The sequence below is a fragment of the Barbus barbus genome, assembly GCF_936440315.1.
Source record: "Barbus barbus genome assembly, chromosome: 2".
Classification (NCBI taxonomy): Eukaryota; Metazoa; Chordata; class Actinopteri; order Cypriniformes; family Cyprinidae; genus Barbus; species Barbus barbus.
In genome coordinates this window covers 8,362,600-8,386,699 of record NC_136730.1, presented here as the reverse complement: position 1 = coordinate 8,386,699, position 24,100 = coordinate 8,362,600, and the positions used below count along the sequence as shown (strand labels likewise).

Genomic DNA, 24,100 nt, shown 5'->3' with positions numbered 1-24,100 from the left:
CGGGATTTTATCTGATTTCATTTCAGCTGTCAAAACCCCAGATAGTCCAACCACACGGAAGTCCAATTTGAACAAAATTGTAAAAAAAACGAAAACAGTTTTCGTGTGTGTGTGTATCATGCAATCTATTGTGCTGAAGGCATGTTTGAACAACAGACTTTACACAACAGCTTTTTAAATGGCATACATGAGTCACAGTTTCAGTTATGTAAAGAGGATTCAATAGCATGTCAAATATGTCTGAACACACATTGTACATGTAAAAAGCAACTCTGTGTCAATAGTACAGTACAGCGCAGCTTTGTTTACGAGTTTAAAGGGTGTGTTTCTTTCCAGATACCTTGATCATGTGCACTTTTGATGAATGAGGAAGTTAACTGCATTCTATGTACAAAAACCAAAAATAGAAAGCAACATCCTGCTCGACAGCTCAGGATTATTTTCATACAGTTATTTGTTATTTATGCTTTACTGAAGATGAAAAGGAAGCAGAAAGGAAAGCCCTATACATTCCTCTTAGACAACAAATGGCTGTTAATTCATTTTGAAGTTTCTTTGATATTAAAGTGTAAAATACGGGAACGGATTATACTAACTTTCATTCTGTTGCCATCCTGGAGGTATTGTGCCATTGACTTGGCCATGGTCTCAAAGAAGAACCATGAGTACTGTAATACAAGAAAGAAACAGGATTTAATAGCCATAATAACACAGATGAGCACCATAAATGTGCCAATATACAGATACTACAGTCATAGGACACATACGTATTACTATTCAAAAGACTGAGGTCAGTAAAAACAGTAATATTGGGAAATATTATTACAATTTAAAATGTCTAAAATATTTAAATGAACCTTTTTTATTTATATTTTAAAATATAATTTATTCCTGTGATGCCAAAGCTGAATTTGTATCAGCCAGTCTTCAGTGATACTTTTTTAAATTTCTAATATGCTTATTTTGTGCTCAAGAAAAAAATACTATAATATTAATAATAATGTATACCATATCATATCACAGGAATGTTAATGTGTGCCATTATATATCAATTTTAAATATACACCTGAATGTACACTATACCACAACTTAAATCACAAAAGAAAACCAAAGTGAAAGTGAACTGAAACAATGGACTTATTATTCTACCACACTATGATACGATCTCTGACACCATCAAGTCAAACCAGTATTTTGTTATCTAATTATGTAAAAGTGAGTTCCCTCAAACCTAGATCTAAGAAAGCTTTGAATTCCAAGAAAATGTGTCCTTGGATATGGTTATTTAAAGACTAAAAGAAGGCAGAAAAAAGGAGAGTCTATATGAAATGAGGTGGTTACATTGAATTGAATACACGGAGGAAGTTCCAGTGGTACTGGTTAAAAGCAAGTGCTTCATTTTTATTGGGTGTGAAAGGTCATGTAGCGAACAACCCACCAATTGCTCATAACTGACTTGAACAATAAACCCCAATTCTGAAGTAAATCCAAAAGCTCGAAAAAAAAAAAACCCGCAACAGCGCCATCTGCTGTGCAACAAGAGTAGATCATATTCATCGTAACCGAAAAGTTTTGTCACCTTGAGGAGTTTGTTGCAGGTGTTGAAGTCTGCAGTTTGTTTGAGGATGACAGTCACTGCTGAAGCCAAAACTTCATGTGTCGTCACAGAGTTTTCTGAAGTTGCGTTGTTGATCCGAAACACGTACTTCAAAATAAAATATTGGTTTTATTTACAGTTGTTAAAAAGAAAAGCCAGCAAAGCTCTTCTTGCCTGCCAAAGTTCTTGTGATATCACTGTCACATTAAAAATACAAAAAAGGTGCAAATTTAAATTTCAGACCCTAAATCAATATTTTTGTGACCAAATGAATAAAAGTAACTGGTAACATTTTATAAGTATACACTAAAAAATACTTACAAATCATTAACAAATTATCCGTTCATAGTTTATTTGTAGTTTATATGTGTGACCCTGGAGCACAAAACCAGTCTTAAGTTGCTAGGGTATATTTGTAGCAATAGCCAAAAACATATTGTATGGTTTGTTAGGATAGAGCAATATTTGGCTGCCTGAGATACAACTATTTGAAAATCTGGAATCTGAGGGTACAAAAAAAATCTAAATGTTGAGAAAATCGCCTGAAAAAGTTGTCCAAATTAAGTTCTTAGCAATGCATATTACTAATCAATTTATGTTTTGATATATTTATGATAGGAAATTTACTAAATATCTTCATGGAGCATGATCTTTACTTAATATACTAATGATTTTTGGCATAAAAATGTGCAATAATCATGCTGTCTAATCAGCATCTTGATATGCCACACCTGTGAGGTGGATGGATTATCTCGGCAAAGGAGAAGTGCTCACTAACACAGATTTAGACAGATTTGTGAATAATATTTGAGAGAAATAGGCCTTGTGTGTACGTAGAAAAAGTCTTAGATCTTTGAGTTCAGCTGTGAACTCAAAATGGGGGCGAAAACAAAAGTGTTGCGTTTATAATATTGTTCAGTATAAAATTGCTTTTGCACCTGGCTTTTAATATGGTCAAATGTGATCCAATCAACAAATACATGGCAATGCCAGGCTTAACAGAAAGCCTTAATGTTGTACCTTCAGAAACATGCGTAGGAAATGTTCCAGACACTCCTCATGACACTGAGACACTATGTGAATGATTACCCTGAGACAAACAGAGGTGCATCAGTAACATAGCAATCCTATACGCTTTAAAAAAAAATCACATAAAAAAAGATAATATAATATTCATAGGCCAGTCTGCACACAAAACAGTAATACAGAGGTTCTGTCTCTCCGAGAAGACAAATAAAGTGGTAAAGTCACCGTGTGGAGTTGACAGCAATATCTTGGCTCTCTTTGCTTGCCATAGTGAGGACTTCAAAGAGCTGAACGAGCACCATAGGCAGGAACTTGATGATGACCTGAGTCTCTACTGCATGTAGGCACTTGGAAATGAGACAGGAATATGAAAGAGGTTATGTGACGCTGTAGTCTGGAATAACGGCTGCTGAAAATTCAGATTTGCCATCAGAGGAATATTCAAAAATAAAAAATTCAAATAAATTTGAAAATGGTGTAATGTTATTCAACTTAAATTAAATGAGGATATCCACAATTTCCTTTGTTCACATGTAATTCTCACCTTTAGGTACTTGACGAGTTCAGCAGGATTGCCCTGTGACGTTGACTTCATCAGCTGGCAATACTGCAAGAAATTGTGGAGGTGCAAATCCTGGATGGACGAGGGTAAATAGATTTAATGCTTTTGTTTTACAAAACATGTCATTATTCTCTGTTCATTACAATGGCATTTGGCTGAACAATCCTTAGTTCAGATCAACATACCTGAGTGTAAATTGTTGATGCTACATATGCTCGCACTTTAAATAACGGTTTGGCATTCTCCACCCATTTGATGTCTGGAGAAGACTGCAAAAAAACACAAAAAAATGACTGAATCAATCAATCAAATCAATCAATCAATCCCACCAGCCAAACCAACCCAACCAACAAACCATTAATTTTCAGTGTTAGCATTGCTGAAAGTAAGATTTCACCTTCTTTGAGTCTTGGCTTTTGTCATACATGTAACCAGCTGGTAGATTAGCAGACACAGGAAGTTGTAGCTCTGAGGACTGTATTCTGCCATCCTTCAATAAAGGAGCCCAGGAGTAACCCACTGTAAAAAGAGAGAGTTAAACTATATTCTTTAAACACACACACATACTACAATTCGATTGCATGCAGTCAGTAAGATTTTTGAAAGAAGTTTCTTATGCACACAGGCATTTATTAAGAATATTGTGAAATATTATTAAAACTTAAAAGTGTAGTGTATCCAATACACAAGCACACACACTCACCCAGTGTTTCCACTCCATCCCGTTTCTTGGTGGTGGTTTTGTTGCCAAGCTCACAGCTTATGTGGTAGAAAGTAAAGAGAACGTGATGCTTCTCATGGACATGAACAGGAAGCTCGATTTTAATCTGTGACAGAAATTAAAATATTTGAACATTAGTGAAATCGTTACCATTTTCTCATATAGAAAGCTTTGTGTTTTTATAAGCCTAATTATGACTCATAAATATAGTACATGACAATGTAAACATGCCATTGCGATTAGTTTCAACCAAACGGACTGAGTAAATAACAGATCTTTTCATTTTTGCTGAACTACTCCTTTAAGGGTCACAAGCTGATCATTAGCTTGACTCGGTCCAGCAAATTATGCAGGCTATGTCTGTGTGTACTGTCTACGTAGATGTCTTGTGACTCATTCATCTATTGAACAAACAATTTGTCTTCAATATGTTGGCCCTGAGGGTCCGGTAAAGCCTAACAGTATGCGTCTCTGGAATGATTCAGCTATTCATATCCTTGGCGTGTTTTGTGCTGTTTACGCCTCAGTCTGATCAAATGTTAATGTTAAAAGTAAATGCAATAGTTTTATATCTCAATAATAATGTAGGGCTGTGTTCATATTTTGTGAACTCTTTGTCTACAGACATACAAATGACATGTTTTTTAAGAATAATGATGGTTTAACAATAATATTAATATGTTTTCCTAATTAAAAATTATAATATGATGTGTTGGCACCGCTTGATAGATTTATACCGATTATTAAAGGTGAGATATTGTATTGCTTTGCAGTTGTTCAAAAGAATAACACATCATGATAATATACGGATCTCACCTCATCATAAAACTCTGGACACTGATTGTGATGCAAAACTGCAGCAAAAGCACTGGTGGTGAAAAGTGGATCTCCTGGCTTGCCATAGATGCACTAAAAGCAAACGTTGGTTAATCAATTACACATTATACGTCATGTATTTATTAAGTATTAAAGAAATGGTGGAATAAAACTGGTACCACACACAGAATAATTATATAGTCACCTTCAACGGGGCAGCTCCTTCATCATCAGAATCCTTGAACTGAACACAAACTGCAATATTTCGAGCCTGAAAGAAAAAACAGACACTGTATCAGACTGTATTACATACATTAGGAAATTTTCTCTCTCTAAACTGGATGGATGGATGGTAATTATTCGAAACCTTTGGCCAGCAGCATGTACATAATAATGAGAAATAATGCAATAGGATACCAATTATGTAGTGATAAATAAACAAAACAAATTGCTATTTTGCAAATGAATAAAACTGAATGAAAGCCAAAAAAGGATGTCATTAATATCATTGAGAAACAGATCTGTAAACATGTTTGGTAGCATCTCTAGTTGGAGAGTAACAGGGCAAACAGCCAGTAGAATGAGCTTTCCAGCAGTGGAGGAGGATGCAATTAACCCTGAAGTCTGTTTAATTACAGATAGGATCTTTGGTGAATTGATTATGAACCGAATCCCTGGGGCTTTTCATAGAGCTTCATGTTTGAAAACACGTAGGAAGACATTGTTACAGCTCGAAGGAGCTTGTTGTTGTACCACCACCCACAGCTTTCCAGTTCTGCTAATTACAGAATGTGCTTTGGGAAGTGTGAGGAATCTCACCTTGGCAAATGTCTTCTGATTGTCGTATTTGAGCTGCTGAGGATAGACGTAGAGATGGTTCTTGTAGATGGTGAATGGGTGGTTGTATCTGGCCTCTTGTGGGACAAACTCTTCCACTTCCACGGACACCTTCTCACACTGCTCTTCAAACGGCTTCACAGGAATATAAGATGATGTGACAGAGTCTAAGAAGATAAAGGTTATATATTAAATAGCATACGTTATATGTTAACTCTCATGTTGTGTTCTGTTCATTTTGAAACGGAAGCCATGTTTCCATCACCCTGTTTTTATGCACATTTTAAAGCATCACATCAGAAACGAGTGATGGAAAGCCAAATTTCAGAAAAAAAAATCCATTAATTCGCAAATATTATTAAATAAGTTTTTACATTCGCTTGAAGTGGTTTTTGACTTGTGCAAAAAAAGGGTTAACGCGAATAATGGGAGATGGAAACGCATTTTGCAAATAAATTCCTCCATAGTGACTGCACTATGGGACGGCAGAACCTGAGTAACCAGCAGGCCGATCTTGTTGCACAGCATCTGAAATGCCATCATGGTCATTCTGAAAAGCCTTATACAGAAATGTATTTCTGTATAATTGCCTCTCAGAACTTGCACGAATGCATTCCCTAACAGCAAGCATCCACCTCCGAAAGCAATGACCACATTTATTGTGTTTCGTCTGCTCAGTCTAATTTTACATACAGAAATGATTACTTTCAGTGGCTTCTCCTATTTTTATTAGTGATATTTAGTGCCAGTTTATCAGGAAGTGATGATTTTGTTCTCCTTGACTCATTTGATGGAAACGGTGCTTAGTCGCAAATGTTTTATGCGATATTCCAATTTTGCGCACAAGTTAATTTAGCAACTTTAAATGGAAACCCGGCTACAGAGGATTTTCTTGTTTATGAAAATGCTAGTTGATGCTATCGCATTGGACTAAAACCTACCGACTTTGCTCACATTGCAAAATATTTTATAATTTATGGACTTTCTGGGATCCCCCCCTCACCACCTTGTTAGCATAATGACAAGCAATTTTTAACAGGACAATCATCAGATCAAGAACACAAAACTAGGATTTTCATTCAGCACAACACAAGAGTTAAATTATGAATACAAAATGTTTCCACAGAACTACCAGATTTATTTAAAGAGAATTATTAAAAATGATTGAGAAAAAATTAACCTAGTTGGCTATCAACAAAAAGACTGTATTCTTAATGCAGATTGTGATGCAATCTGTTAAACAGATATTAAAATCAACCAAAAAAATACATATATATTCTTTTTTAAATAAATAAATAATTAGTTAATATTTTGCAAACGCATAATGTTTAGTTGATACTGCATGATTTTCCCCATTACAAAAAAATTGAACATTTCACATTCCATAAAACTGACACCCAGGAAGTGACATCATTTGGTGCAACCAAACAATGATCAAAAAATTTTCATTTATAAATGGACTTTGTTTCTACGAGTTTCAACTTGCATCATATGCTAAAAATGTGCCTTTAAATAAATTGTTAATGAAAATTCTAAAATTCTACATCTTCTACAGTAGGTTTAGAAAGAGGTGTTATCAAATATTAAAAGCCAAAAGGAATTCAAATAACAGACAAACAAACTTACTTGACAAGTCTGGAGGTACACACTCAACAGTGAGGTTAATTTGTCCAGGGATTATCTGCAGTTTGCTCTTCTCTGGTCTATGAACAAAAATGTGAAAAATACACCATTCTTATCACGTCTCTCTGATTTAAGGCTAGTGTATAGGTTAGGGATCAAATTAGGACTATGACTGTTTGTAGGAGTGTTGTTACAGGCAGGCTGTACCAGGAAAATTTCTAATTGGGCAAAATCACATTGACCATTTAGGGACACTAGGCATCAAAAGACTAGTAAACATTATCACTCACTTCTTGAGATCTGTCAGCAGTTTGATGAGGTCTTCAGTGGATATCTTGCTACTGTCTTGGCGGTAGAGCGGAGAGAACTTCCCCTCAGTGTCTAAACTGCCTTGGGAATCTTTGAACACCTGTCTGAAGACACGCAACACACATATCCTTGGTGCCAGGAATGAACTTTAAAACACTTACACATTACCTAAATATTTGCTAAAGCAATTTCCGAAAAGTACTGACTGTGACATTCCAGTTTGAAGGGCACGTAATTCTTCTTGACGTAGAACATAGATCATTTAAGCCTTACTAGCCCATTAAGTGAATAAGGATTGAGTTTCTGTTTCTTACTTGGCAGCCCAAGCAAAGGGCATCCGGTACTGGCCCAGCCGCTGGCACGTCTGCTTGGCAGTCTTCAGGACTTTCTGTACTGTCTGAGAAACAGACACATAAAAAGGCATGGAAATATTCTACAGAACCTTCTGGAAGGGTTTAAATTTGATAATTCAGACAATTCAGGCCCAAAACATTACTTAAAAGCCAACAATTGTATAAATACAACACATTTTTATACAATACTTTTATTTTCCACATCAGACTGACATTTGCAATGTTAAAATGCATCCTAGACACTGCAGAGATCTAGGTGATGTTATGCAACGCTCTATTCTAGTAGAAAGACGTCATGACTAAGAACAGTTTTTACAGTTCTCTAGAAGCATGTGTTTGTTATTGAGCACCAGACCTTGCTGATGTCGGAGGTCTTAGTGTAGGGCTCAGCGCAATGGGTGATGCCATTCTGTAAAACTTTTTCCACCCGGGCCAGCAGGAAGATGTCTAAGTGGGGGTTTGTAACGGAGAAAATACCCTGAATGACACAAAGGACACACTGTGGTTATACGGATGATTAGAAGTGAAAATGAAAATTAAATAGACTGACAGAACATTAAAGATTATCATGGATAAGTGGTTTGTTGATTATGGAAAAGAAAAAAAAAGTGGGAATACAGTGGTTGGTTTAAATAGCTATTTCATTCATTTGTTGCTGGTTTGAACAAAAACAACAACAACAACAACAACATGGAAAATAATGACCATAATAATAATATTATATAACATAATAATATACTGTATGTGTGTGTATTTATATATACATAATAATATACTGTATGTGTGTGTATTTATATATACATAATAAATAAAAAGAGTACACATTATGTAAACAAAAACTTTTATTTTGGATGTAATTAACTGCGATTCATTTGACAGCACTAAAATACATAAATAGACAGATACTTTTATTATTATTATTATTATTTCTGGTCATTATTCTCAAAATCTTACATAAATATGACTGTGAAAGCTACACAGAAATTGTACTGACTCTTTCTGAGAGACTCTCATTGGGCCACATATCCAAATTTTAATTTAAAGGCTGCTGAGATGCCTCTTTTTAACCTCTCTGAGCCCTGAAGACTTGTTCTATGCACTTTTGCATTACCATTTCATCGTGAAAGGAAATCAAAATCATAAACTAAACTGCTAAATATTGTTCAAGCCATTGTACTAGTTGTAGTGTCTCTTTGTCTCTCTAACACATCCAGCCATCTCTACTTCATGTCAGCTGTCCTGCATTACGTCAGTTCCAGTAAAGCCGTGTCATGTTTCCCAGGCTGCCAGCAGAGGCTTGAGACCGTCATGGCACTGGCTTTGATTTAGTGCATAGAGTTAGTGCTATGAAACAGAGCTGTGTTAAACCTAAAGCAGTTTCTGCCCTGGCCACATGCCTTGTACAGCAAGTTCAAACACACAGATAAGTAAGCCTTGAGAGGATTAGTTAAATACAACAATCCATGATTTAAAATTGTAAAACTTCAATACCAGAGATAAAAAGATGCATTTATTTAGCAGAGCTCTCCGTATCATCCTGCATTAAAAGGCATCAGGCCTGCAAAAGGTGACAGATAAATAATAAAGCAAAAACATGTCTTCAGTTGCATTAAACTCATTGCTAATATGGCATGAAAGCTCACTTGCACATGATTGTACATGTGGCTGTTATTGCAAAATGGACACAGGCTTTCAACAGAAGGCGGAAATACAATGACAAGGAAAAATGATGCAAGTCAGCCAAGCAATAACTGTATTCAGTCACCTGCAACCCTGCAAACTGCATAGATGTGCAAAATTCAGAAACCACATTGACTTCCCCATCAGAAGCACAGCAGAAGCATCCTTCTAATTCAGCAGTGCTGGACAATGCTTACAGGGGAGTGTTGCCAGTCATTTGCAGAAATATTCAGCAATGTGCAGATTTTAAAAAGTGACCAGGATAAATCTGTCACAAACTAAAGAACAGAAAGCTCTCTCTTGATTTTTAGTGGTGCTTGCAAAGGTTTTTTCACCTGGTGGACCATAAAACAGGTAAAAAAAAACATATACTTCCTTTAAGGAAAGGAGCCGTATCTAGTGACCAATGATGGCAGTGCTATTTGAGATACTAGTATAGCTTTAATTAATATTTCATTTCTTCAATTACATTTTCTCTTTTTATTTTAGTTTTAGTTCAAGTATTAGTAATTTTGATCTGTTTTTTTTTTAAATAATTAAGTCTATAATTTTATTCATTTCAGTTTTAGTTTGTTATTTTAATACATCAAGTTAAACTAAATGAAAATCCTGAAATAAAATGTATACATGGTTTATTATTTTATTTAATTTCAGCTAAAGTTCATTGTATTTCAAATAACAAAAGCATAGTTTTTGGTTTTTAGTTAACTATAAAAACCCTGCTCGGAAATGGATTCTTCTGATTATTATATTATATTGAAAAAGTTGTTCTATAAGATAATTTCTTTACAATTGTGACACTATTGGAAGTACAGCATTTTCTTTCAGCAAAGGCTTTTATTAATTGATTTCAGAAAATTGAATTGTTAAAAATTGTAACAATTTCAGTATGATGAGCTCTTACCTGAGTGGGGAAGCGTATAAGAGACTCCGCGACCCTCTGGAGAACCGGCAGACCGTGTCCGTTTAACCTGACTGTTTCATATCCATCTCCTCCTTCTGGCTCTGTTGGCATCCCAGGAGACCCTTCTTGAAGCATTTCCCTCACGCAGGGTGGATTGAGGTCAACATGAAAGTCTGCAGAGATCTTACATCCTTTGGACAGATCAAACAATGCTAGGCTGATGAAGAATGGCTCTACCTAAGGAGAAAACAAAAAGTGTGAAATGAATGAGTTATTACACCGTATTTGACATCTTTACTGCGGTAATTTCGATTCAAGCAAGCAATCTGCCTGAGCATGCTGTGAGGATCATATATAGTTTGTTATTGATAAAGATTATATAATTTAACGACAGCAAATTAGATTCAAGCAAAAGATGTATTTATGTAACCACACACCTCTGTATATAATTTTACACCATTCATATCAGTCATGTCTCTTTAGATCATTTAACAAAGTGTGGGAAAGTCAATGCGTTCTGAGGGAGCAGCAGCTTTCCAAATCCTGCTGATGAGCGCCAGCATTCCTTCCCTGGAGCCACTGAAAGTGCTTCCTTCAGCGTAAGCATATTCATCACTGTGCTCTGGATGAGTCCTCTGTCCTCATGCCAACAACCTCTAATTCATCTCTCATTAAAAGAGCTCCATGATATTCAACTATAATGACCTATAACTGCTGTACTCTGACAGTCTAAGCTAGAGAATAGCTCAAATAATTGACATTTATTATTTAACCCGTGGCCTAAAAAAGGGAATTCAGGGTTTTCATGGGATTAGTGTTTGTAGCTTAAAAAACATATGGTTTAAAAACAAATTCATATTTTACTTTTATATTCAGCAGACACTTTTATTGACTTACTAATGAGGACAATATTAGGAATCGAACCAACAAAAGAGCAATAATATGTTAGTGCTGTGACGATTCCCATTTAGTCTAATGCAGTACACATAGCAAAGTTTTTCTTTCTTTCTTTATATTTTATAATAAATAAAAAGAAAACAAGTAGAGAGAATAAAAAAAGAATCGAGAACGCTAATGTTAGAGTGTCAATTTCTTTTCTTTTTTTATCACATATCCTCTGTACAGGGAATTAGGACTAGGAAAAGGCAGGACTATACTATAGTTAAATTATATTTTTAATTTACAAATCAATTTTTAGGCTTTGAACTACAGTGTGTTTGTCTTAACACTGATATTTTAAAATGTTAAAAAAAGGTTCATTTCAAATTTATATTTTAAAAAGGTTATAATTTATGTTCTTTTTTTTGTATGTACACCAGTATACATATAAATATAATATGCATTTAAATGAGCGGTTCAGTACTTTTTATTATTATTATTATTAACAATAATAATAATTATTATTATTTTCTTTGTGTATCTTTGTTAAATATGCAATGCTGAAAATACATTTTGCTATAGTCTATTATTATTTAATTGACTATAGCTAAATTATTATTCTTTATTCATCTTTTAATATAAAGAGTTTTACTCTAAAAAAAATACTTTTTTTTTATCAGATACATGCAATTGATCATTTAAAATTAAATGCATAATATTCTTCTTTCTATAATTGTGATTTCAGGCATATTTAAAAACCAAGAGGAGGAAGTTGTCATGGCCAAAGACACAAACTCAAGCACAGGATATCTTTTTAAGATATACCAGGACTCTCTATATATGAAGAAATTCACAAAAACAACTTACATCTACAGAGGACAAATATGAATGGAGTAGTCCCACCAGGGTAACAGAGCCCAATGGTATAATTACAATTGTGCTTAGAAAATGATAGGGATATTCTGCATTGGCTAATATCGATCATGATTTTCATAGACTAAGCATTCTCATGTGTCTAAGATCAACATTACAGTTGCATTGGCAGCATTTGTAGCATCACAAAACAGGACCAAGAGGATCAACAAAAATGTGACACTGGCAAAGAAAATGAAACTCATAGATTAGGGCTTTCTCACGTTGGTTAAGATGCCATCATTCTTCTCACTGATGCATCCTTGAAGGCTAAAGGTCAAATCGTGACAGCTAACCATGATTCTTCGTCCAAATCGCTCTTCAAACGGCTTCACGTCAGGCTCGATGCCTGAAAAATCTAATCTCTGAAGAGGAATAGAGAGATATAATTCATTCATTTTCACACAGGCAAAGAAAGACCGTCTCTCTAATAGCTGTACATTGGACATAATGGACAAACCTGCGTCTCAGAATCCAGGGTGAAGATCTTCTGTCGACCTTCATTCCTGCTCATTTTATTCAGCTGGTCGGTTTCTCTGGCATACTGGACATAACAGGACAAAACACTGTTTGCATTTGTAAAAGTATATAAACAAACGAATAACAAAATTCACCAAAATGTGATATAGAGAAAAGAGCACAGTGCTTAAATAATAGTTACCCAATATATAGATGCGTTTGTTTCTTCATCAGAACAGAATTGGAGAAATTTAGCATTACATCACTTGCTTTGCAATGGATCCTCTGCAGTAAATGGGTGCCGTCAGAATGAGAGTCCAAACAGCTGATAAAAACATAATCCACAAATAATCCACATGATTCCAGTCCATCAATTAATGTCTTGTGAATCGAAAAGCTGCATGTCTGTTTTTAACTTCAAACCGTTGCTTCCAGCTAAAAATACGAGTACTGTATCCATAATACAGCCTTCTCCAGAAAAAATCTCATCTGAATCATGAGAGAAATATGTACAGATCAAGCACTGTTTACAAGTGAAAATGGTCCAAAACTGTTCTAAACAAAATATGTTTTTGATGTTAGAGGAAAACAGGGGATGGAACTGGAGGAAGCTTTATTACAGATATTACAGATTATGGACTCATATTTTGGCCAGAAGCAACAGATTAATGTTAAAAGACCTTAATGATGGACTTGTTTCTTAATAACACGAAGCTTTTCACTTCACAAGACATGAATTGATGGACTGCAGTCGTGTGGATTACTTGTGGATTATTATGATGTTTTAATCAGCTGTTTGGACTGACGGCACCCATTCCCTGCAGAGGATCCATTGACAAATAAGTGATGTAATGCTAAATTCAACTAATCTACATCTTGGATTACGTTTTTAGCTAATTTTAATTTATGTGTTAATATACTTTGTCCCACTCAATTTGACCTTCCATTTGTAGTAAAATGAATACACCTGAAGCAAAATCAACTGCAATTTTTAATATCTCTTTCTTGAATTTTTTTTCCTGACCTGTCATAATTTAAGACACAAGCAAAAAAAGTAGACTATAAATGCAAAATATTTATTTCTGTTACACCACTCACTGAATTAAACGATGCAACATGATGAGATCACCTGACAACAATGAAGCATGCTTGTGTTTTGTGTATTATTGCATACTATTACAAATTTTTGAGTAGTAAACAGTCAGCAGTATATACAGCATAGTATGCAGTAGACAATATTCCATTATTCTGACCTGAGCCACTTAAAATGCACAAACAAGTGTTCAAACCACTACAGATAGCATCGTAATTATTTTGTATCAAGTACCTTCATTAGCTCTGGGTGAAGACTCCGGCCAAAGCTCTCTGCAATGTTCTCTGGTTTGCCCTGACTACTGCTGTCGTCATCTGTTTGGATGAGACACTTGTTAATCAAATGCAAACTGATTCATTCTAACCGAAGATGCATGCATAACAGACAAAACATTTTATCATTATGTAGTGTGTGAATATGGGCTTATCTCAGACACCAAGCTGACAATACTGTCAGTTTACAAAAAATGGGTTACACGCTGGTCGGGTTTTATCCCATTATACAGATTTGAAAAATTATCATCTAACACAGGACACAAAATATCCACCTCTCTCCTCTTGTTAAAATGGTGGCCTAAATCCTGCAATTAAGATCAAATCAACAACGTAATAATGTTAGTATAATCTGTTTAATCGATATTCAATTCACTGCATTAATGTTTTCAATTATTAGCGTATTTTAATGACAAAAAATATGTTAGCCCACATTTAATTTAGGTTAAATATGCAATCCTTTTAAATGCATTTTCTGAAGCACTTTTCGTTGCTGAAAAAGGAAAAAATTGTCATTTTAATACATCACAGACTCTATTTTGTCCATCATTCATAGAAAATGCTTGGTATACTATCTAGATTTACAATAAACAAAACAAATGGCGTCCCATATAGGGACATGCATTCAGGGGTATCATACATGTTAGGACAGTCTATTAAACTTTGAGCAATGAAAACCAGATGAACTGGAAAGCAGCAACTGAGACTGATGTCTGCATGAAGACGTCGTCCAGAGGCTGTTGTTTTGTGCAGTTATGGTTATGTTTAATTGTTACGCTAACAGATATGGTTAAGTTTAACTGTAATTCTACAGCCCACACACCAAAGTGGAAAATTTTATCATAGAATAACTGTGTCATTTCAACACAGATCTGAATTCTGTATATTAGTCATTCCAAAAATCAAGAAGTTAAAGATTGAAAGCATGTTATTGAAAACACAATTTCATTTCCTCATGACCAGCACATGGAAGGTCTTAAAAACAAACGCCACTATTGACCAAAGTTTATACCACAGAAGCACAGGGAGTTGTTTATCAGTGTCTTTACTGAACAGGCCAAAAGTAGCATTCCATTCACAGCTCCACTATATGAATACAACCTCCCAAACATTTCAGTACTCTGTCAACATGAGAATATTTACTCAAAGTCCAAAAGACTGCCTCCTATAATAAAACAGCAGAAACTGTATTACTATTATTATTATTATTATTCAGCTGGCCTTATTTGAATACAGAGAAAACATCAAGTTCAATAGGTTTTAAAAAGGCCCCAAAATAAAAACAAAAAAACTTATTATATTTGGAAGAGGCAGAATGGGAATTATGCATCTTTTCAGGAAGTAGCACATACCAGAGTACCCTATGTTGCCAAAATGCTCGTCATTTGGTTATGTGGGGGGATCGTTTGGATATTTTCATTAGGAAGAGGGTGGTATGTGTTCCCAGACAAATGGGAATCAGGCAGAACAGCCAATTAAAAACTGCTCATTGTTGGTATTTTGGGAGTGACATCATGTCTTCTTTGATGATGATGCAATAAGTAATATAATTAAAGTGATGATGGTGCTCACACAATAGAAATGCTTAAAAGGATAGTTCAAAACTCATGATGTTCCAAACCAGTAAAGTTTATTTTATGGAGAAAATCTGAAGCATCCTCACGTTTTAAAGGAATATTTCACCCAAAAATGAACATTTCATGTTTATCTCCCTCCCCCCAGGGCATCCAAGATGTAGGTGACTTTGTTTCTTCAGTAGAACACAATCAAAGATTTTTAACTCAAACCATTGCAGTCTGTCAGTCATTTAATGGCAGTCAGGTCTTAAGACACGAAACAATCGGTCTGTGCAAGAAACTGAACAGTATTTCTATTATTTTTTGCCTCTGATCCGCCGCACGGTCCAACTGTCCTGAGCGCGTTCACAACAGCCGGCGTGTGACGCGTCAACATGCTCTGGCATAGTAGACGCATGCGCAGAAGCAATCAGAGGTAAAATAATTATATAAATACTGTTAAGTTTCTTGCACAGACTGATTGTTTCGTGTCTTAAGACCTCAATGTATCGTCACGAGCTGCAGGGTTTAATTTGGTTTTGTCTGTGTATGTTTTTTTTTTCTCTCAAAGCCGTGGGTCCCATTGACTGACATTAAATGACTGACAGACTGCAATGGTTTGAGTTAAAAATCTTTGTTTGTGTTCTACTGAAGAAACAAAGTCACCTACATCTTGGATGCCCTGGGGGTAAGCAGATAAACATCAAATTTTCATTTTTGGGCGAACTATCCCTTTAATGGGGGTGTGTGTATTATTTACTCAGAGAACCTTCAGAAGCTTCTGATCCGTTCCTCCTGTCGTCCATCGCGCTCACTAAGGTCTGTTTCAGCGTGTTCACCCACTCCTCCATCTCGGCCTCGCTGTCTGCCGCCAGATAGTGACTGTAACCGTCCTGCATCTTCAGCTCAAAGCCATTGCGCTTCATCTTAGAACACTGCAAGAAATGTGCAGCGTCAGTCAGTGAATTTATTGGTGTGACTTTAAGAGCTGTTTGTGGTTATAATAATAATGGGTGTTCAGCAAGGAAGATTCCTCTGGTTGTGTTACAGAGCCTGAGGGCTGCTACGCACTGTTGTAAAACTTCCTGAAAACCAACATATCTAACCAACTCAAGATATTTCCATATTCAGATACTTCCAAGATGTAAAATAAAACCACTTTATTTTACTGTAATTTATAATCCTCATTTCTATCAACAAACAAAAGCACTTTACACACTTTCTGACTATTAAAATTAAACATTGTTCAACAAGCCCTGTAAACCTTTGTACCCTTTGATCACATGACAACTTTTGTCTGCAAAAATGAAGAAAAAAAATTACATTACGTACCGGAACTACATCTGTACAGGAGTCCAGATAGATGGAGCCTTTTGATTCTTTGTAGTTTTTCTCATCTTTGTATGAATTCAGTATGTAGGAACCATCAGGGAGTTGAGACAGGTAGAAATACCTCCTCTTGAACACCTGTGGAGAAAAAAAAAAATTATGTGTGAAAAATAGAGCCAGAAATACTGTGATATACAGCCATTTTAATCCCTCATATTTGTTTTGAAAATATCGTAAACAGAACGAGGATTTTTTTTATGCTTACAAATGCTGCATTTAGCTGATCAAGAATACAGTAAAAACAGTACTAATGTGAAATAAGTACAATTTAAAATAATTTTACATCCTAAAACTTCAAAATGTATTTTGGTCCTTTGATGGCAAAGCTGAATTTTCAGCCTCATTGCTCCAGTCTTCAGTGTCACATGATCCTTCAGAAATAATTCTAATATGCTGATTTGCTGCTCAAAAACATTTCCTTTTAATCCTAATTCTTTATTAATCTTAACTGTATATATATTTCTTTTTATCATTTAAAACCTAACAAGCACCTTTTTGTGAAACGTTATGCCTAAAAAGTGTGCTTCTGGCCTTTCCTTAAAATGGTTTGATAGTTTTTTTATGTAATACAAATACAAAGTGTGGCTCAATCACTGATATAATGCATTAGCTTCACAAAAGCAAAATCCATATACTATCTATTATTAATAGTACTTGAAAGGATTTTCTTGACCTCCTGATTAATGAGTAATGGGATTGAATAAGTCGTATAACTTACTATATATCCTCCGCACAAAGTACTTGCGAGACATCATTTAGTGCAGAGTGCTGCACTTTAACAACATGTGTTTGTGTATGAACATTAGTGCATGTAATTGACATTTTTTATTTACCAAAAAACAAAACGGGCCTCTCCAACAATGGTTCTTCAAACTGCATTGATCAGCAGGTGTACAGTATATTAAGTAACAATGACTACTGTAGATCTGCTGATGACTTTTAATAAAAGTGCACCGATGATTCCACTAACCTTCATGGAGACAGACAGACTGCTGTTGAGGTTGGCCTTCTGCAGCCAACCCTGCTTCATTATGCCTCCTCTCTGAGAGCAAAGAGATGATGAATCCTGAAACACACACACACACACACAAAAAGTAAGAACTAATGAAGCAGACAGACTGATCTGAATACAAAGACGCATTTCTATGCATACGACCTCTCTGCCTTAAAGATCAAATGCTCTGACACAAACATGAACACTGTGTGTTCTGATTTAACAAACATTCACGCAAATAAGCCCTCGGTACAGTAACCTAACATCACTCACATTAACACAATACAACAATCAAGTACTTACAAACAGCTTAATGTTTAAAAACAAATATACTACTTATAGCAGAAATATTCATGTATTCATAAAAGGCAGAATGGGGTGGGATTTTTTTACTTACAGCAACTATAAATGTGTGTGTCTAATTTAATTGAAGTGGCCTGGCGTCCTTTATGAATGTGCTTTTCTCTAGCTCTCCACTGTAATATAATTGTCCAAATGCCCTTCTCCCCTCATTCCTTCAGCATTTCTCATTCCCCCCCTCTCTTTCTGTTCCTAACAGCCCCTCTGAGACTGATCAATTGCCTGCACCCTCTTCTCCCTTTTGAGTCACTCAGCTAACTGATTAAATTAAATGGACGTGACAGAGCCAACATGATATACTGTAAACATACACTACTGAAAAGTTCAGGAGTTTGGGGTCAGTAAGATTTTTTTTATGTTTAAAAAAAGGCTTTTACACTCACCAATGCAGCATTTATTACGGTAAACTATATAGAGTAAAAATGTATTGTGAAATATCTTTACAAAGGTTTTATTTATTATTATTTTAATGTATTTTTAAATGTAATATATTCGTGTAATGCAAAGCTGAATTTACAGCATCCTTAGTCCAGTCTTCAGTGTCACAGAATCCTTCAGAAATCATTCTAATTGTAATATTTCTTATTATTTTAAATGTGGAAAACAGTTGTGCTGCTTGATATTTTTGTGGAAACAGTTCAGAATTGTTTTTTTTTTTTTCAGGATTCTTTGATGAATATAAAGAAAAAAAAAACTGCATTTATTTGAAATAATTTTTTTTTTAAGTTAATTAATATTAATTTCTAATAATAATAATAATAACATCTGGCCCCAATCTCTTCTCAGTTATGTATAGTATGAGGTACTATAACAGTGATATCATTTCATTATTGATCAAAGGAGGAAGTGGTGTAAATTTACAGCAAAGATATGGGATGTAAAGTCCATTTTTGGTAGCTAAAAATGGTAAAATTGGTATATAAAATATATTTTGTGTTCCATAGAAGAAAATAATGCATAGAGGTTTGGAAAGACCTATAGGCGAGTATATCTGAATTTTAAGACTGAACGAGATTTAGAACAAGAACAAGAATTAATTCTCATTTAATTTTCTTATTATTGTGTGGTTTTGGCTTCACTGCCCTCATTCTTTAGGCCAGAAATGTTCTTTTAGGTCTTCAGAATTAGAACTCATTTCATTTAATTCCACTAAGTGAACTGTTAGAAAAAAGGCAAGACTATCCATGTCTAAACATGTGCACACACATAGATTTAGACATGCACACACACAAGGTGGAGAAGCAATCTCTTTGCCCTGTAATCACCACTCCTTACTTTTATCAAGATCTGCTGGACACTTTAGTGTGTGTCTATTAATAGACCACAAGGGTCAGTTTCCATGTAATGGGCCTCTCTGCTGACCGTATGGCCTTCATTTCTACATCTGATTATGACCTCAAAGAAGCCTCACAACATTTACAGTGCTCTCTGTCAATAAAAGGTGTAGCACAATTCAACAAGATGTGTTGACACTTAAGACTACTGGTGCATGTGAATGCAAAGAGTACCTGAGTAAGTAAAAGCAATAAACGATCATGAAAACACAATAAACGTGTGACTTTTTAACTCCAAATAATTTCACATAAATCAAAATTCTAAGTCATCAGACATCCATAGTATCAGACATCCATACATCCCAATTACACAGAAAAGTTTAAACAAGAGAGCGATGAGAGAAGATATTGAGACAGCGTGATATTCTACACTCTGTTTTCCACTGGCAAACATTAATGTCTCTTACCTCCTCCCCCTCGTCCACCTCAAACACTTGGTTGGGAAGCTTTTCCGTCTTCATCCCTTTACTGCAAGACAGAGAAACATTGGAAATAGCCCAGCAAAAGCTTTGGCAAAAAATTGCAAACTTTTACATACCAGGGCAGCGTCCGGAAATCTCCAGAGTAGGCCTCGTAATTATAGTTGATGACGTGCCAGTTGGTGTTGTACATCTTAATGCACTGCCAAAGAGCGTAAGCATTGCTCAGTTACTCAATCACATGAAAATGTAATCTCATATTTTATTAGTCTGGATAGCTGTAGTCTTCACTCAAATTTTGGCATTGAGAGGTTCTTTACCTCTTTGGCAAACAGGCTTTTTGCTTCGTTCTCAGCATTTTGAGGAACTGAAGGAACAATGGTCCTCCTTTGACGTTCAATCTGTGCTTCCTAGATAGATAAATAGACAGACAGAGACAGACAGATAGATAAAATGAATGAACAAACAATGATAATAACAGACAGACAGATGAAAATTAGATTCATACGGTGGCTGCAGAAGGATGAAGATTTTGAAAATGAGTCAAACAAATAAACGGCAGGAAATGTGCTTGTGAAATGACTCACTGATACATCATCAGCTGGCCACAGCAGCAGGTCTCTCTGTGGATCACTGTGGATCTGAGCTTTCCTCTGGAACACCACATTCTCATAGTCCAGTGGCTCGATGATCTTGGGCTGCTCCTGCAAACACACAGGACGGATCCATGAATTTATACACAGTTTCCCTCAAAAGGCCTGTGATGTCTACAATGTGTCACTCTTTATTACTGCTACTGAACATACTATAGCAATGCACACTGTAATTATTCAGATTTGCTTTATCTGTTGTGTAGCCTACACATATTTGACAGCTCTGCCTGTGAATTTATCAGTTCACTGCCCCTCTACAAAGCAATAATCTACCACAAGACTTGCGATTTCTTATTCGTACAGCTTTTGAGTTCAGTTCAAAGCTTTCTCCCAAGTGCCTTCTCTTTTCAAGTTCCTTCTAAAAGAGAATCACGTGTTAAAGCTTAAACACTCCTGACTCAGCTGACATGCCTGTGTCATGCTCTGATACTCATGCAAAGAGTTTAGCCCATGGAAGAGAAAGTGTTTTCACCAAACAAACCATGGGGATGGACAGAAGACAGGCAATGGACTAGATTCATCTTTTGCACTCTTTTGACCCATGTTTCACCGTATGGGAATTGCCAAACAGATGACATTTCAGCTGACTTGCCAGCAACTCGTGCTAGGAAACCTTCAATTTATGACTTTAACCTTTTGCTAAAGGTGTTATTTTGCTGAAAATAAACTCTGAGCAGTCAGAGATATGAAAAGAGGAAGTTATAGTTTCATAACTAGATAAGGTTTAGATGAAAAAAGGGCAGCTGGTGTCTTCTGTCCAAAGTTCGAGGCTGGGTAAAGCAGCTCATTGTTTCTAATGTTTAAAGCGGTCCAGCTTTGACAGGATCAGTGGGGCTTGAACCCATAATCACACAGGTCTTTTGAGAACGTTTCAGCTGAAATCAAAGGCAATGAATTCACTCCAAATTAAAACAATTTCAAACTAATCCTTTTAAGAAATCATCCTGTGAAAATGCTTCCTAGCTGCAGAAAATGTTTGAGTTCAAAAAAAGAAAAGTCCAATTTATTTAATTTGCAATAAAAAATAAATAAAGCCATGAGTTCAGTCTTCAGTGTCACATGCTCCTGCAGAAAGCATTCTGATATGCTGATTTGGTTCTCCAGAAACATTTCTTACTTTTATATGTTGAAACATTTTTATTTGAAATAGAACTCTTTTGTAACAATGTAAAAGTCTTGACTGTGACTTTAAGTCAATGCATCCTTGCTGAATTGAAGCAATGATTTCTTTCAAAAAATGTTACTGATCCCAATTCAATTTGCACTATATATTTTGCTTTTATTATACAGTATATCCTGCTTGAGAGGAGCAAAAAATGGCCTAAATATAATCCATACATCAATACCATCTCTTATAATACACATAAATGCTTCCTGTGTTTCTCAAGCACACACGCATGAGCTGACAACCAAAGCAAGTGTTTCAGCAGCAACTTCCTGTCATGTGACATACCACAGAGGCAAGAAAACCACAGCCAGTCCAGCTCCCACTGCAACAGAGCATGTGTTTCAGCTCAGTTCTGCTGGCTTGTGGCTGTACTCTCTCTCAACTGCCCTTTCAAACCAAACCAAACCATACCAACTTCCCTAATCCAAGTCCAAGTCACTGCAAGTCAGGTGTTAAAATCTCAGGGCAAAGTTTAAGATACCATACCATAGGACCGTTTCCTATAGCCAAAAATAACCCAACCCTTGCGAAAACCACCACAAGGCCTCAGATAATTTAAAAAAGAGCAACCCTGTTGGGGACAGAGAGGAACTGTAGAAGAAGAAGAATCACAGGCCAACAAACCGCAGGCTGAGGTAAAGGGAAACATGAGCCAATTTACAGCCCGTTCACAAGCTGAAGGGCGTTGGCGCCACACACACGTTTCAGTCATGTTATTTCCGTATGCAAGAAGGCAAGATGAAAATGTGAAGGGCGACAAAGTGGGCGACTTAAAGCTGTACAGAAACTGCGACTAGAGCACGTCTCTAGGGTGGTTAATGTACTTCCCAGATGTGAGTCTTTGGCGAAGCAGACAGAAAGAGCTCCTCAGCTGATGTGTATTAGGCCACTGTGTGTAAACACATATGCCAACATCTGAACTGAACGACCACGGCCTCCGTCTGAACCTATGCGTTACTATGCGAACACATACCTGATCTCTTTTTTGTGTCATTACAAGGCTTTTGAACAGCGTATCTTGTCTTGTGAATCTCGTGGAGGACCACATGCTCTGTAGATCTGTGAGCATTTGAGGCCCACTATTTGAAAGCATCTTGAAATATTTATATCCAGTGAGTCCTGTGTAGAAAACACAGCGTAAATTATTGTGACTCAGTAATACACACTGCAAAACACAACTTTCGGCAGCTTGAGCACAACTGTCCCATATTTAAAGCCAATATGAATTGCTATTTGCTAAAATGGTGCCTAAACAGCTATTTTTAGTTAACATTATCAACATTAGCACAATGTCAAAATGGAAAAGGAAGAACAAGTTAAGACCATATGTTTAGATTAGAGATGCACCGATGTATCGGCCAACAATCGGTATCAGCCGATAAAATAAATTTATTTCACTATCGGCCATCGGCCGATTGTTCAAAATCAGCCGATGATAAGGGCCGATTATAAGGGCCGGAAAAATGTGTCAGACAACAACTCATACTGAATTTAGGGCTGTCAAAATTAATGTGACAATAAGGCATTAACAGTTAAAAAAAAGCTACATTAAAGCCGGCTCTATTTGACCAGATGAATCACCCGTAGTTCAAACCAGCATAGCAAGATCCAAAGTTTTTCTCCACACCTTTTGTTTGTCACAGAGCTCATTTTCTACAATTATTCAACAGTCAATGGAATATCATACTGGGCTTTTGTCATGGGGACCAGGGTAATGCAAACTTCTGTGTTTGCCTACAAAAGACAGCATCGTTGTGGCACTCTATGCTACGTACTCAAAAACATTACTAAAATTCACATTTAGATAATATACACTTAAATTGTGCATATTCTTTTGGAAAACAGAACAAAAACACTTGACTCATCCTGCACTACACAGACTTTGGTCCAATCAAATGCTCTCTTGAATGAGAATGTCCCTCCCACTTTTACCACCAGAAACCAAGTAACAATTTATATTCATAGCTGACTCATGACTTATTGGCTGTTTGAAAAAATAAGGGATGAGGCCTTCGAAATACGTCAACAAAACCTCCAAAAAAAAAAAAGAAGTAGGCCTAGCTTTTTACTTCTGTATTTAGGCATTAATATTCATAGCAGTTGTGTTCATTTGTGAAGTTTATCATGATGAACAAAATGTGTTAGAATTATAAACTTTGGCTTATTTTCTGCACTTATCCAAAA

At 35.9% G+C, this 24,100-nt stretch overlaps 1 protein-coding gene across 3 annotated transcripts in view; it reads right to left on the bottom strand.

Moving 5' to 3' along the window:
- The window catches only part of LOC306882056 (dedicator of cytokinesis protein 11), a 74,251-nt gene that overhangs the window by 48,636 nt on the left and 1,515 nt on the right, over window positions 1-24,100 (bottom strand). For 2 of the 3 annotated variants that reach the window (XM_079436489.1, XM_079436491.1), the window contains exons 2-27: window positions 20,683-20,799; window positions 20,416-20,505; window positions 20,215-20,297; window positions 20,084-20,144; window positions 17,959-18,054; window positions 16,932-17,066; window positions 16,360-16,534; window positions 14,006-14,085; window positions 12,680-12,763; window positions 12,444-12,584; window positions 10,429-10,665; window positions 8,200-8,322; window positions 7,806-7,888; window positions 7,473-7,595; window positions 7,186-7,262; window positions 5,542-5,726; window positions 4,928-4,993; window positions 4,723-4,815; window positions 3,889-4,012; window positions 3,583-3,704; window positions 3,371-3,454; window positions 3,168-3,257; window positions 2,849-2,970; window positions 2,618-2,687; window positions 1,580-1,705; window positions 597-668 (exon numbers count right to left, since the gene is read on the bottom strand). In XM_079436489.1, the coding sequence (XP_079292615.1) occupies window positions 597-668; window positions 1,580-1,705; window positions 2,618-2,687; window positions 2,849-2,970; window positions 3,168-3,257; window positions 3,371-3,454; window positions 3,583-3,704; window positions 3,889-4,012; window positions 4,723-4,815; window positions 4,928-4,993; window positions 5,542-5,726; window positions 7,186-7,262; window positions 7,473-7,595; window positions 7,806-7,888; window positions 8,200-8,322; window positions 10,429-10,665; window positions 12,444-12,584; window positions 12,680-12,763; window positions 14,006-14,085; window positions 16,360-16,534; window positions 16,932-17,066; window positions 17,959-18,054; window positions 20,084-20,144; window positions 20,215-20,297; window positions 20,416-20,505; window positions 20,683-20,799 (2,859 nt within the window). The remainder of the gene's footprint in view (window positions 1-596; window positions 669-1,579; window positions 1,706-2,617; window positions 2,688-2,848; window positions 2,971-3,167; window positions 3,258-3,370; window positions 3,455-3,582; window positions 3,705-3,888; window positions 4,013-4,722; window positions 4,816-4,927; window positions 4,994-5,541; window positions 5,727-7,185; window positions 7,263-7,472; window positions 7,596-7,805; window positions 7,889-8,199; window positions 8,323-10,428; window positions 10,666-12,443; window positions 12,585-12,679; window positions 12,764-14,005; window positions 14,086-16,359; window positions 16,535-16,931; window positions 17,067-17,958; window positions 18,055-20,083; window positions 20,145-20,214; window positions 20,298-20,415; window positions 20,506-20,682; window positions 20,800-24,100) is intronic. The other variant, XM_079436490.1, reaches the window with a different exon arrangement.